This window comes from Chelmon rostratus, chromosome 10, assembly GCF_017976325.1.
Source record: "Chelmon rostratus isolate fCheRos1 chromosome 10, fCheRos1.pri, whole genome shotgun sequence".
Taxonomy (NCBI): domain Eukaryota; kingdom Metazoa; phylum Chordata; class Actinopteri; order Chaetodontiformes; family Chaetodontidae; genus Chelmon; species Chelmon rostratus.
In genome coordinates, this window is record NC_055667.1 from 28,773,988 (window position 1) to 28,788,532 (window position 14,545).

The window sequence follows — 14,545 nt, forward strand, 5'->3', positions numbered from 1 at the left end:
GCAGCTCCTCGTCACCGGCCTTTGATCGAAGCAGCTCAGCAGCCAGCTGCTCGAGTGGAGCGGTGACCGGCCAACAGCGGCGGGCCGTGTTTGGACCTGGGCAGTGGGCATGAAGTCTGACAAGTGTGAATAAGAATGAGGATGTGTCCTCATGAGGCCTTCTGTCAACTGAGCAAGGTTGAAAACAAAATAAAAAAACATGTGACAGATTGTAGGCAGACATTGAAAACACATTTTAGTTAGAAATCAGAATTGTTTGTTTTTTAAATAATTGTTTTGAATTTCACAAGAAGTGAAAAGAAAAGACACACAGACACTAACACCATGTCCCTGACATTTATACCACTAATCTGTTTTACCAAATGCTTTCTCGATTATGTTCAGTAGCAAAGAACTTCTTGGACCACTTGACAGGTGTAAGGACGTGGCCTCGGTGGATGGGTACAGTTAATTTAAACACAAGATCCTTGTGCTCAAAAAGAGGATTCATTCTCAGTGAAGAACCTTGGAGCTCTAATCTGCCTCTATACCTGCCAAAGAGCAGTGATTCCTAACACGTCTCTGGGGGTCATCAGGTGGAAACCTCCCTTCAACGGCGTTTCGCCTACTTAGTCCCACGACACCTCCAGGAGGCTAGGCAGTGAACTCCGGAGTCCGGAGTCACCCCCCCTAGTGCCAGTTCACACTGCTCCTACACAATCCAAACAGCACTGCCACGTTCAACTGACCCAGAGATGCTCCAGGTAGTGGCCAGTACCGATGCTACCATTTAGCTAATGCTAATGCTAATGCTAACCACTAAGAACAGAAGAAGACAATACAGTTCCGATGCTACCATTTAGCTAATGCTAATGCTAACCGCTAAGAAGAACAGAAGAAGACAATACAGTTCTAATGCTACCATTTAGCTAATGCTAAATGCTAACCACTACCTGCTAAGAGGATCAGAAGCAGACAATACAGCTACATTGACCTATACTGTTAATGTTAACTGCTAGCTGCCAATGCTAACTGCTAAGATACTATCATAATCTACCACCGCTTTAGCTATTGTTAGCTGCTACAATGCTACCACAGACCTAGATGCCACATGTAACTGCCAAGTGCAGCACTACCATCATCTACACCTGCCTCTCACCAACTGCACCAATAAAAGCGGGGTGTGGGGATGCAGACCCTGGTTCGGGTAGGGGGGTAGAAAGTTCAGAGGGTGCTGAAGGTGGAGGCCTAATCCACAAAGTGTGTGAGACCTGCATAGATACACATAGAAAAAATAAACTTAGTTTGGGAAGCATTTCTTTTCTCCCGAGTCTTTATTGCTGTGGCAAACTGTCTGAATCCAAACACAGTTTATACATAAAGGTCTGACATGGCTGCATCAAGGTCATTCGAGCAGGAAAGCTTTTTTTTTTATGCCATATTTTCTTATTGTTCTTTGTGGCAATATATATATTTTTACAATGTACATACATATATATATATATATATATATATATATATAGTCAGCTTTTATTTTTCTTCTGTATTTCTCTATTCTGTTGCTATTTTTTTATTGGAATCTGTGTTACGGAAAGCGGGGGTGCTTTCGTAGATGTAAGACGTCGCTCATGTTAAGCCTGAAGCTCTCCTTCTGGAGCCGTATAACTGAGCTTATCAAGATAATATAAACATGAAGCGATTTACTTGAAATGGGAAGCATGTTCTGTGACATGCTGCTCTTCAGTTTACTCACAAATATGGATACACCCTGGAGTGAATTATATCTTTGTCGACAGACTTCTGCTCCTAACCAAACCTTAACCATTGTCAGATCATTTTTAATTTTCCAACAGTTAATCGTGATGGTGTTGGAAGTCTCACATGAATGATGTCATCCAATCTTCATCAGATCAGAAAACGCTGCGTCCATCGGAGAAAGCAGGAGGCACTAAATTATTTTTGAACATGACGAGGACTTTCCTTTTCGGCTCATATGACATTCAGCTTAACTGTGAAATCCAACAGGGAGCTGGAGGAGGGGTGGGTACGAGGGGAAGAAGTTTGCATATTAGATGTCATCAGATTAAACTTTAACACTGCAGTAAATGTCAGTTATATTAAGCCTGTATGCTGCACATCCACGACTTGTCTACTGAGGTTTAGGAAGGAAGTTTAGAGGAAGATAAATACAGGAAAGGGAAGAGGAAATGATGGGTGGAGGAGTTAAATGCATTTTAATGCTTCAATGAAAGCTGTGATTTCATGGATGGGATGATGGGGGGAGAAAATCGTGGGATGAAGAGGAGAAGGAGGAAGGGAAGCAAAATGTTTTTCTACCTGATGCTTCGGAGCAGTTTATAGCAGCCTGTGTGAAGTGAGATGGTGTAAACTGAAAGTTAATGCTCTAATTTAACATTATACGAACAAGAGTTGACTGTCTGCACAGTCTGAGCTACTTTCACACGTACACAGTGAGAGCATACAGAGGGAAGCCTTTTTTGTTAAGTGGACAAATAGCTTTTTCTGACAGGATAAAATTATATTTTTGTAAATGAAAATGAAAAGGCGGCAATACTAGAAATTAAAATTAAATTAATTGTGTACAAGGTGAAAATGGGCAAAGGTGTGGGTGGGACACCGTTAGTATCCACAGCAGACTGTATGGAAATGATTATCTGTCCAGCTGACCGTCCATTATTCCACCTGTAATCACACAATAAATTTAAAACGAGAGGAAGAGGAGGAAGGACTGGCCCAGTGAGATGTTTGGGTGATGCCAAGCATTTAATGGACCTTTTTGAGAGGAGGAGGGGTGATAATAACTGTGTGGTATTCAACATCCATCCTCAGAGATGGAGCTATTAGATGGAGTTGATAAGTGGAGGAGGAGGAGCTGGAGGCAGGAACAGATGAAGAAAGCGATGAAGAAAAGGTTGTTACCTGGAGCTGAAACCAGGGGCTGATGTGCTGTTTGGACCAGAGGATTGAATTAGAGGAGGCCTGGGATGTGGGACGAAGGGTGTAGCTGCTGGGCTGTGGTGGATGAGGCGATCGTATGTTGCGCCTCAGAGTGGACGCTGCAGCTAATGGACACAGAGAATAAAGAGCAGCGACAGAAGAGGAAGAGGAGGAGGGGGAGGAAGAGTTTAAAAAAGATGATGTTTGAACAGTAATACGTTTCCTGTGTCTTTTATTCATCCTGTCTGTCGGGAGAACACGGCGTGTTTGTCTTTGTGAGGACCACTTTTAGTTCTAGATGTTGGAAGTCAGACCCTGTTGTCTCCTGTCTGTCTCCCCCCTGTCTGTCTAGTGGAGGGACATCACTCCAGGGCGTGGTCGACAGGCTGGGCCAGCCCTCATGACTACGCAGTATATTAACCCCAGAGATTCAACCAGGATCCTTTGTGCCTCTACCAGGGCCAATGGTCTTCATCGTCTGTTTTAATTAGAGGCACGAGACAACACAAGAGCCACTGTTGTTATTAGAGGAGTTATCCCGCACGTTTTTTCATCTTCCGCCAGAATTTCAGTGCGTAACTAGTCCCCAAACTATATATCAAAACGTAAGCTAACGTAACGTAAGCAGGAAATGTACAGAACAATGATCAAGTTGTTCCAAAGGAGGATGAAACAAATGTCACTCAAATGCATCAGACGTGAAAAAAAAAAACAGGTAATGTTGTTTTCTTCAGTCAACTTAACATTTTGAAGAAATGTGTTCACCTTCTGACATTTAGACAGTTTTTAAGGATAAAGCAGCTTTGGAAAACACGAGTTTCTTTGAAGATGTGACATTTGTGAGTGTTTTTAAGTTTTAGTCACGATTTGTTTCACATTTTTTGTGTTTTCATATTGTTACACAAACACGTCTTCGCGTATTAACCACAAAAAATCCTTAAACAGATTTACGAACTTCCAGATGAGCTTTTACTTAAATTGAAGTCTGTTTCTGTATCTTGATGTGCTGTATTTGTAGGGAGTGGCTGCATTGTTACCTGCTATAAAGATGTGGTTTTGCCTGTTTTGGCTCCTTTTGAGCCACAGCTTACAGCATCAGGTCTGCTGGGCAGTGCCCTCTAGGACGCCAAAACGTGTGCTAAAGTGCCCTCTTCAGTGGTGAGGACATACTATATGTGCCCTTTTTTTCCTTTTCGCCCCTGCCCTTCAAAAAGTCTGTGCACGCCACTGATAATCAATAAAGAGAAAACAAGCCAAATGAAATGATTCGCTTGTCAGGAATAGACGGTGATGTCACTGGCCATGTGGGTTTTTGTTTTCTAAAATGAATTTGTTAGTTTCTGAAATTGAGCTAAATTCCATGTTGTTAATGGAAAACAGGAAGGTGTGTTCTGAAGTGTTTACCCCTCTGAACACACACTTAGTCATCCACCCAGCGTTTACACACACACACACACACACACACAGTGACATCATCTCTCGGTGCATGCCTTCAGCCAGAGCTGCCAGCATACATCAGTTTGTGTCGTTTGCGTCTGCAGGCAGTAAAGATGGCCGGCGGCGTGTTGTGTTCAGTCGTTGTCCCGGAGGCCCGATGGCACCATTGCCCTCATTTATTTCAACTTAATAATGTTACAGCAACGGCCGCCTGCGGCAGTGCTGGGAAGCACTGCAGGATGAATTAAGTTAAGTGTATGAAGCATTGCTTACTTCTGAAGTGTGTTTCATGAGCTGTGTGCAGCTCTGCATTGGCACTCTGCAAAGACTGTAACTCTGGTATTTACAGGTATGAAAGCTAGAGATGGGATTTATGGCTCTCTGAGGGGAGCCGGATCTCGGTGAGCCATTCATTTTTATATTTATTAAGTTTTAAGAACTCGTTTTATCTTGGAAATAACCACTGGGAGGAATGAATTTAGATATCCCACCAATATGAGTTTGAATTATTCTGAAATATTGATTAAAACCTTATTTGACATGTGTGGATTAGATTTTAAAGTCTGATCTGGATTAATTGTAAATATTCCACAGGGTGGCGCCACATCACTCTGCTTTGACAGTGCTTTGCTTTTTTTTTGTTACTGGCGCACTCACGTGAAGGCAGCGTGCACAAGGTGGCGTGATGCTATTTGCATATCTAATAAGCAGCGCGCAGCTGGGCAGCGCTCCTCCCCATGTAACCCGGAAAAAAAAGAACGTTTCCCAGCTGCGACTCGGTTCCCATCGTTCATGTTAACGAGCCGTTCAAAAGAACCAGTTCGTTCGTTAACGTCACAACACTAATGGAAGCCTTTCTTTTCGTTCTCTTGACATCCGTCTGGAGGTTCAGGTCTTTGCTCTGGAGTGTTTGACTTGAATGAACTACACTGTAAAACTGTCATTAAGCAGAACATCAGATCAGTGGTGATCTGGCAACAAAAATGAACCACATAAATGTGTATGTTCTGTTTGATTATGTCTCCGATTCTGACACTTTATTTTGTAACGTGAAACTCATCCTCCTGAAATGTTCCACAGAACACCGCAGAAAGTCCTTCCAGCCTCACTCTGGTTCGGTACACTGGCCCCCTTCACTTAATGGACTATTTCACTTGTCAGTAGCATCACTGCACGACCTCACAATAATAATAATTTCATCAACATGTGCAATCGTTCACCTGGGCTGTGCAACAACTCAGTGTATATTTATGAATATATGCATTATATTCTGCATGTTTTATACTGCATTTTAATATTATAATTAATAATTATTATTAACATTTTTTGCGGGCTGCACGGCGGCTCAGTGGTTAGCAGCGTCACCTCACAGCTAAAAGGCCGGCATGTTCTCCCTGTGCAGCGTGGGTAGCCTATATGTGTAGCCCTGTGGTAGCTGGCGACCTGCCCAGGGTGTCCCCTGCCTTCGCCCGAGAGACGGCCGTGATAGGCTCCAGCCCCCCCGTGACCCTGCAAAGGATTCAGCGGTGTATAGATAATGGATGGAATATTTTTTGCAATATAGACTATATAATTCTAAATATATAATTGTTATTATAGTATCAGTATTAGCAGTAGTATTGTAGTATACTGTTATTGTTAATATTTCTTGATGCAGTTATATTTCTAAATTTGCTGTAGCTGCTATTTATCATTGCACATTCTCACATTTACATGCTTCACATTGTTTACTATTTTTGCTTGGTTTTGTTGTATAATGTACATATTTTTACATATTTTTACGTTCTCTATTCTTATTTCATTTCTATTTTTATTACTGTTGGAGCAATTGCAACTCAGCAGGTTTCCCCTCAGGGATCAATGAAGTATTCTGATCGAATATGAACAAGACAAGATCCCAAAGCCACGCTAGCTGCTCTGGGAGCCTGTTCGGCTCTGAGCTCAACACTAATGTCAGCATGTTAGATTAGAATGTCACTATGCTAACATTTGCTAACTAGTGCAGAACACAAAGTGCATTTGCGGCTGATGGCAGTGTCGGTTTTTGGTCGCAAAGCAAATTGTTGAACTCAGCGTTCAACGCCATGCAGCCGCACCTCAGTCAGGTGGGTTCATACAGGTGTCTGGGGGTCCACATTGACAACACACTCAGCTGAAGGTACATGTTGGAAGCCTAACAGCGTCTCTACTTTCTACGCAGACTGAGGGTCTGTGGAGTGGAGCAGAGGATCATGTTGTTCTTCTATCGGGCTGCACTGGAAAGTATCATCAGATACGGCATCGCGGCCCGGTACGGCAACCTGACTGTGCAGTCGAGGTCAGATTGCCGGTCTGGTGTGGACCGCCGTGAAGATTACAGGGGTCAGGAACCATCCTCCCCTCCAGCTGCTTTATGAGCAGTCCGTCACCAGACTGGTACAGAAAATTGAGTCTGACCAAAGGGTCACCAAAGACTTTGGTGGTTATCCACGAACTCCACCACAAAGTTCTGGACTACATTATACATGGATTTGGATCAAACTGGTGGCCTGACAGACAGACCAACATCCTTAGAGCCTAAACCCAAAGGAAAATTAAAATGACGTTATATGTAGTCAACTGTGAAGGTTGAATTTAATTCTAGAGACGGGGAAGGAATTTGTTTTGTCCCACAGAACACAGGCACATGCTGTTACCATAGCAACCCCACATTATTTCAAAGCAACCACAGTGCACATTTTAATTCTGTTTAACTTCTGACACACAAACATCAACAGTCAGAAAATGCAATGAGACCGGTTTGCGTTGACAACGGAGGACGTGTCCTTAGTGAGCTCATCAGATTCTGTCAGACCTGTTGTGTTTTGAAAGCAACATTGTTTGACTTTTCACTTTCCAGGTGTGAAATAGCTCTCACACTGGATGGTCCCCTGAGATTGCACAGCCTTCTTCATGCGCTGAGAAGCTTAATGCCTCCTCCCGTCCTCCTCCTCCTCCTCTTCCTCCTCCCGTGTCCTGAGGTGTGGAGCTATGAAGCTCCTGAAGATAAGCAGGATGTGTTTGCTCGGAGAGCCTGCCCTGCTTTCCTGACCTTCACCAATGCTGCCTACCTGGCTGGAGTCACTTTGGAGCTGCCCTGCTGCTGCAAACCAGAACAGGTAACACCACCAACCATACTGTGAACACCTCTGATGAAATCTGGTTTCCGGGACTACGTTTAGAAGGAGAGGGATCCCAGACAAAGCTTACTGTAGTTAAATCATTGCCTGCATCTATCAGACCAAGGAGGACACTCTGATGTATTTGTTGGTTTTTCTTATATTGTTATTTTGTATTTTGTATACTTATTATTTTTGGATTTTTGCCTCTTACTTGAAAGTTGGGCCTTACTTTGAAGGTTGATCTGTGCCTGAAAGTTGTTCATCACTTGTAAGTTGCACATTACTGAAAGTAGTTCCTGTTCTTATTTTGCATGCCCTTGTGTGTCCACCTTTTTGAGCTGCTGGAACTGCAAATTTCTCTTTGGAGATGAATAAAGTATCTATCTATCATCTATCTATCATCTATCATCTATCTATCATCTATCTGTCATTTGAACTTGAAGCTTGTAGAACGAGTATTGATCTGGTGAAGGATCCCAGAAAGAATCAAAGCCTTTTTAACCAAGAGACACAAAGAGCAGATGTGATCACAACTCAACTCAACTTTTATTTATAAAGCACCGTTCATGCAAACATGCAGCTTCACAAAACAGAATAAAAAGACGTCAAGAAAGAAGCAAAACAAACAAATGGCAATAAAATAAAATGTCAATAAAAGCAAAATGATGAAATGGTAATAAACTGCAAGAATAAAAACAGTAAGAGAAAACAGTTGAAATAGACTGGGGCAAAAACAACAGTGTTTGAAATGAAAATAGTTAAAAACAGCAGTGTTCTGTCAGCCTGGGTTATAACATTATTCCAAATTAAAAGACAGATTAAAAATACAGAGAGAGCTCACCATTCTGATGTCTAAAGGTAATGTGTTCCAGTTTAGGGCCGTAAAAACAGAAGGCAGCTTCACCTGTACTCACCTGGAGCATATGAGGAACTTTCAAAATAAAAGCAGTAGAGGACCTCAGTGTAAAATGACAGAGAGTCTCTTATGTACGGAGGAGCGAGGTTATTTAAAGCTTCGTAAACGAATAAAAGAACTTTAAAATCTATTCTGAAGGAAACAGGGGGCCAGTGTGGTGTTTTAAGGAGGGGGGGTGATATGATGGATTTTCTTTGTTTTTGTCAGGACTCTGGCTGCAGCGTTCTGGACTAACTGTAGTTTTCCAGTAAAAAGAGAGTTACAGTAGTCCAAACGGCGAGTGATAAAAGCATGAATGAGCATTTCTGCGTCTTTCTGAGTTAAAAAAGGTCTGACCTTTGCAATATTTCTAAGGTGGAAAAAAGATTTTTTGATGACCTTGTTAAAATTAAAAATTTAAATCTGAGTCTAAAATCACTCCTAAAGTCGTAACTTGAGTTTTGACATGTCAGCAGATACATTTTGGTCATTTCGTCCGCCGTGTGTTTCAGGTCCAATCGGTTGTATGGTTCTTTAGGAAACATCTGGGCAGCTCACAGGAGACCAGAGCCCTGGCTGATCACTATGGCAACAAGCTCCTGGACCCCAGCCGCGTTCCTCACGGCAGTGCACTGCAGAGTCGATTCTCCATCCGTCTCTTCAGCCTGCTGATCTTCAGAGCCGGTCCCGACGACTCCGGCATCTATATCTGCGGCTCAGGCCGCAGAGACTTCTTCTATGGTTATGACCTGGACATCCAGGAGGCGCATACGCTCAGCTTCACTCCAAGGTGATGAGACGGACGGCGGCTCACAGATTTGATCGCCGCTGTCCGATGTTCGATTTGTGATTCTGCTCAGTGTTGAATGGTTCGTGCATCGCGGGCTTATCGACTTTGTGATGATCATAGCATGATTTTTAAAAGCTTCTGAACGACTGATGATTGAAAATGAACATTGGGTGACTCATATTCTGATTTGACACCCCCAGGCTCACTCCCCCACAAACTACGAGCAAGAAGCAGAAAGAAAGGGAAGGACTCGGCTCTGCTCAGCCGCTGTACCGGGTCTTCACCAGCTTCCGGCCCTGGTCGGTCTGCGATCGCTGCGGAGCACCGGGAGAGCAGGTTCGCGTCGGACTGTGCTACATCCGCTCCCGCTTCCTGCACGTACGCTACAGGCGGGCCAATCAGACGGTGGTTTCCTGCGGCTCGGGGGCGGTGCCGAGGGCTTTCGGACAGCTGAAGCGACGCAGAGTCGAAGCCAAGCTGGAGGTCAAAAGCTGTCGAGTGGATTGTCCACCTCAAGCCACTCCGTCCTCCAGAATCCTGCCTCTGGTGACTTTTCTTGGGTACAAGTAAGTGCTTAGTATTCAGAGGTACAATGATGCCTGGAGCTGGAGCAGGTCGTCAGACCAGGACACTGCAAATAGTGAAGCACTTTGGATAAAAACATTGTGGAAATTGAGCCATTTATCATGAAGGTGACTAAAACGCAACATGTCAACCACTGTCGATGATGTGCTAATGTTCTCGGTGCATGTCATGAGGATCGATTTGTTAGCGTTTGTGTAATCTGTCAATGGCTCCCCAAAAACGTTTGGAATCGTTGTCATGGAAACTTCAAATAGAAATTTGACCTGCCTCGTTACCTGCCTGCTCTCAGGTCTGAAAAGTGTTCTTTGGAAACATGTCGATATGGAATATTAAATGTACCACCCAAAGTCTGAAACACGTGTCAACATTTGTTTAAAAAACTACTGAAAGGAAACTTTCAAACAGCTTTGTGTCGGTGCGGGTAACAAGGAGAACAAAGTTAACTCACACTTTTCATTGCTTTGTTTGAACTTTTTTGGATTTCTGCCTCCACAGACAGTCGGATTGAGAGCGAGGCGGCTCACAGAAACTCAGATCAAACGAGGCCATCAAACGCGAATCCAGATTTTATTTTAGCGCACTGTTTAGCTGTAATATGTCCTGCTTCAAAGCAGATGAGTCAGAACCAAAGCCCGGCCCAACTCGCATCAGCACCAGTTTCAAAAACATTTCCCTCTTTCTTCAGCATCCAGCTGTATGAAAGACCATCTTTCCAGCTGTGAAAAAGTTCTTATATTAATATTATGAGCAATTATTAATGAGATATTCCCCCTATAGGCTCACTGTGCGTCCGTACAGTTTACAGCAGCAGAGAAACTGTAAGATTCAAGATTCAAGAGTCTTTATTGTCATTGAGCATCACGTCAATGAAATTTTCATTGCAACCCCCATGTTAGAAACAAGATGATAAGAAAGAATAAAATTAAGATAACTACAATAAAATAAAATAAACCAACATGCAATAAAAATATTCGTAAATGCAATTAAAAATATACCAGAATGAAAATATACTAAGACAATAAACAATAAAATATGGAAGTGAAATGTGCAAACAGAATAAAATATACAAGCAGAATAAAATATACCAGTGGAATGAACCAACAGCAGCTGAAATATACTAAAATGTATATAAACAGTAAACAATAAAATGTGCCAACATACTAACATGTATATAATTTAGTTCAGTGTGTTATTAAATGTAAATGTGAAGAACAAGTCATACATCTCTACTTTCATGAATCTTTGTGTCTTATAGTTCTGCCTCCCTGTCAATGGAGGTACCTGTGTTTTACCTGAACCACCCTGCAGACCGCGTCCTGACCCTGGGCTGTCCCGGGGCACGACCGAATATGGCCGTGGCCTGGGACCGAGGATCTGAACCCGTCTACCGATCCGAACTCTCGTCGCATGGCACCACGCCCACCAGACTGCTGATAGACACCGGACACCACCTGGTGTTCACACCTGCAGAGACTCAGGACTCAGGTACCTTCTGGCTGCACAGCTTTCACCACATGAGCTCCACCCCCTTGCACTCGTGCTGTGTTACACCTGTGACGTGTCGGCGGTGTAGTCCGCGCCTGCCTGAGTCTGTTTCTGTTTTATTTGCCCATTTCAACGTGGTGTGATTTTCACATTGTGAATCCAGGTTGTTTGATTTGATTAGAATATCTGTTCTATTAATTAGGGGTCTACTACTGCTGGCTGCAGGGTCGCCGGGCTGCAGAGATACGCCTGCTAGTCTACGCCCATTTGGGGCGTGGACAGCCGGTGACATCACATCCTGATTTCCAGGCGGCTGTCAACACCGTGTTAACATCGTATGCTGTCATGACGGCTGTTTTTTGCCTCCTGGTGATTGGCAGAGCTGGAGTCAGACTCCTCAGAGACGCTGGAGAAAGACATGTGGATTAAACTCATTTCAGTGCTCGCTGGTTGTGTGGTGTCCTCCGCTACCATTGACAGCCATTATCATATTATTTACTAACCAAAAACAGGCTAACGCTTTAGCAAGTTTGCATGCAGAAAAACAAACGAGGCTTCATCGGAGAGCAACGTGACCTGGACGATGATATGTTTTTTTATTTCTTTTGGTTTGTATTTTGACTTAATGCACGGCCAACCTCAAGCAGTCATGGCAGTTTGGATACGCTACGATTTCACTTGCATATACAATACATAATATTACCACGCTGTTTATTGTGTGCAGATTATACACTAACACTTAGCTAGGCAGTTGGCTGAATAGCAGCATGAGACCAGCCATATGCTTGCTTGGAAAAATGCATCTAAGAACAGAAGGTTTCCAAGGAACATTTCATCAATATCAGGAAGTTCAATTTAGACTCATACGAATGTAACTTGCAGGAGACAGTGAAGGTGGATAAGGTTGAATAATCTGCAGGTCTGAGTGTGACAGCACGTCAGTATCTGTGTTTAATGGAGTTCCTGCAGTGTTTTTGAACGCGCCTTCTTTCTTTTCTGGATATTTGTGAGCACCGAGGACGTTTTTGTCTGCGCGGTGGGGAGACACCCAGGTGTTTCCCACCTGGTGCATCCTCTACACCAGAGTGTGAAGTACTCTCAGCTGTGCAGCTTCCCCGATAAGAGCTGAGAGAGTGACAGAGACATGGTGAAACAGAGAGAAAGAGGCAGATAATGACATGCAGGTGAACAGAAAATAGAGGGAGAAGAGAAACAAAGAAAGTGAAGCAGATACAAAAACAATGTTCATATTTCCTCAATGCTGGGATGTTTGTTCTTAATCATTATTATTGATAAAGTTTAAATTGAAACAGAAACGGATTAACCTTCTTATAAATGTTGTTTTGCTTCTACATATTACATTTTAATCTCATTATTTTATAGATTTCACGTATCTATGAAATAAATGATGTTGAAAAGTCATGTTCTGTGAGAATAAATTCAAAGTGTTCAGTGCAGCTCAAAAAAGAGCAGACACGATGTGTTTGTAATGGCTTGTCTCACCTGGACTTTTGTAGCACCTGCAGGTGTCAGAGTGACTCTTGAAAACCTTGTTGCTGTGATGAAGAGCAGCACAATCAGAGGACAGATATCTTCCCATCTCCATCTTTCTGCCTCAGCAGCTCTGAACGGACTCCATCACAAACAGGCTGAAGGTTCGCTGGCTGACCTGGATTCAGCATGAAGGCTTTGGGTGTTTCTATGACCCCCATCTTTACACAGTCAGATATAAATGGCCTGTACCTTATGTTTGATGTTTGAGGTCTCTGCATCGCCTCCGGCCTCAGAGCGAGCACAGTGGGGAAAGAAAGGCAGCAATAAAAGAATCATTTTGATATTCACATGACACCAAAGAGGACAGCCAAGTGAGAAAACAGGGACGACTACGCCACCTGCTGATATTCCAGAAATAAGTGGAATCAAGTCGTCGATGGCGGTGAATGGTCAGCCAGAAACATGGCTGTGTGGGTCATCCGTTCAAGTAGGTTATTACGACCTATATTTAAGTCTGTCGTTAGACTTAAATGTCAGGACTGTCACCCAGGAGACTGCTGTCTGTGTCCTGTGTGAAACCAAAGTCATTGCTGACATTATTAGTGGCACGAAGCAACGCAAGAGCCTCTCGCTGTAGAAGGCTACGCTCGAGCCACTATTGTTATCCCGCACGTTTTTTCATCTTCCGCCAGAATTTCGGCACGTAACTCGTCCCGCAGCTTTGAGAAAACCCTCGCAAACTTTATATCAAAATGTGATCGGGAATGGTGTGCTACGTCTTTTATAGCTTTTTCGTCAATAATTCACAAAGTTATTCGCAAAAAACTGTGAAGAATTTCCCATAAGAAATGAATGGGACATTTCCTCAAATTTCAGCCTTTTTCAATCGTCCGCTGCTTCGCCATACTTTCTCCTAGAGACTTCATTCAAACTTTAAAACGTAGATAATTTTGTCGGCTCAAAATGAACCTCGGCTCACTTTTTGATATCTCTTCCGGGTTTTCGAGCTATGACCATCTGAAGACCATAAATTTTCTCAAAAAATGCTCAGAATTTCTCCCCCTAGAGTGGATGACATCATCAGTTAGAGTGACAGAGCCAGTGAGAAATCGCCTGAAATTTGTTTTTAAAATTGATGTAAAATAGGAGACACTTAATTTTTGGATCTTTTTGTAGACAAACCTTTCTTCTCTCGTCAAAGTTCAATTTTAAAGGGTTAGCCCCCACCATATTTAAATAAAGAGGGATCTTGCACCAGCTGCCCTGCTCTGCTGCTCGTTACTGGGCTCTGCTGAGGCCTGATAACGAGCCATTCATTAGAATCAGGTGTGCTGGAGCAGGGATGCATCTAAAACCTGCAGGGCAGTGGTACTCCAGGACCAGGCTTGAGAAACAGTGGTATAGATAACACCAGCAGCCCCCTCCTGCCACTATCAAACCTTCGGCGGCAGTTAACTTTATTAACCCAAACAATGATCGACTCCTAACCCTGACCAAGTAGTTTTGTTGCTCAAACTGAAGATAACTGCGACTGCTGGTGCTGATTTGTCATTTTGGGAGTCATTGCCAATCGACCTATATAATTGTTGATCTGCTGACGCTTTCTCCGAGAACAAAATCGGGACTAATTCAAAGTGAACACTTTCTGCCGCTGAGGTGTTCAAATGTCTTGTAAAAACGTAAATGAGTGGACGACTTGAGTTCACCATTTGCCCTCCCGCTTAATATTTAATTTCAGAAGAAGACTAAAGATACAAATTCAGAGAAGAAAACTGTCCTTTG

The 14,545-nt window shown here is 43.2% G+C and overlaps 1 protein-coding gene across 1 annotated transcript; it reads left to right on the forward strand.

Annotated features, from left to right (window-relative positions):
• Positions 1-7,322: 7,322 nt before the first annotated feature.
• LOC121613346 (Ig-like V-type domain-containing protein FAM187A) lies at positions 7,323-11,698 on the forward strand. Its single transcript, XM_041946699.1, has 5 exons — positions 7,323-7,511; positions 8,922-9,199; positions 9,400-9,765; positions 11,040-11,269; positions 11,472-11,698. Exons 1-5 carry the CDS (start codon positions 7,323-7,325, stop codon positions 11,696-11,698), a joined length of 1,290 nt encoding a protein of 429 aa, XP_041802633.1.
• The last annotated feature ends 2,847 nt before the right edge of the window (positions 11,699-14,545 follow it).

Coding starts and splice junctions, on each gene's coding strand:
- LOC121613346 (XM_041946699.1), top strand. CDS start 7,323: ATGCCTCCTCCCGTCCTCCTCCTCCTCCTCTTCCTCCTCCCGTGTCCT. Junction 9,200..9,399: donor ACGCTCAGCTTCACTCCAAG/GTGATGAGACGG, acceptor TGACACCCCCAG/GCTCACTCCCCCACAAACTA. Junction 9,766..11,039: donor GTGACTTTTCTTGGGTACAA/GTAAGTGCTTAG, acceptor TGTGTCTTATAG/TTCTGCCTCCCTGTCAATGG.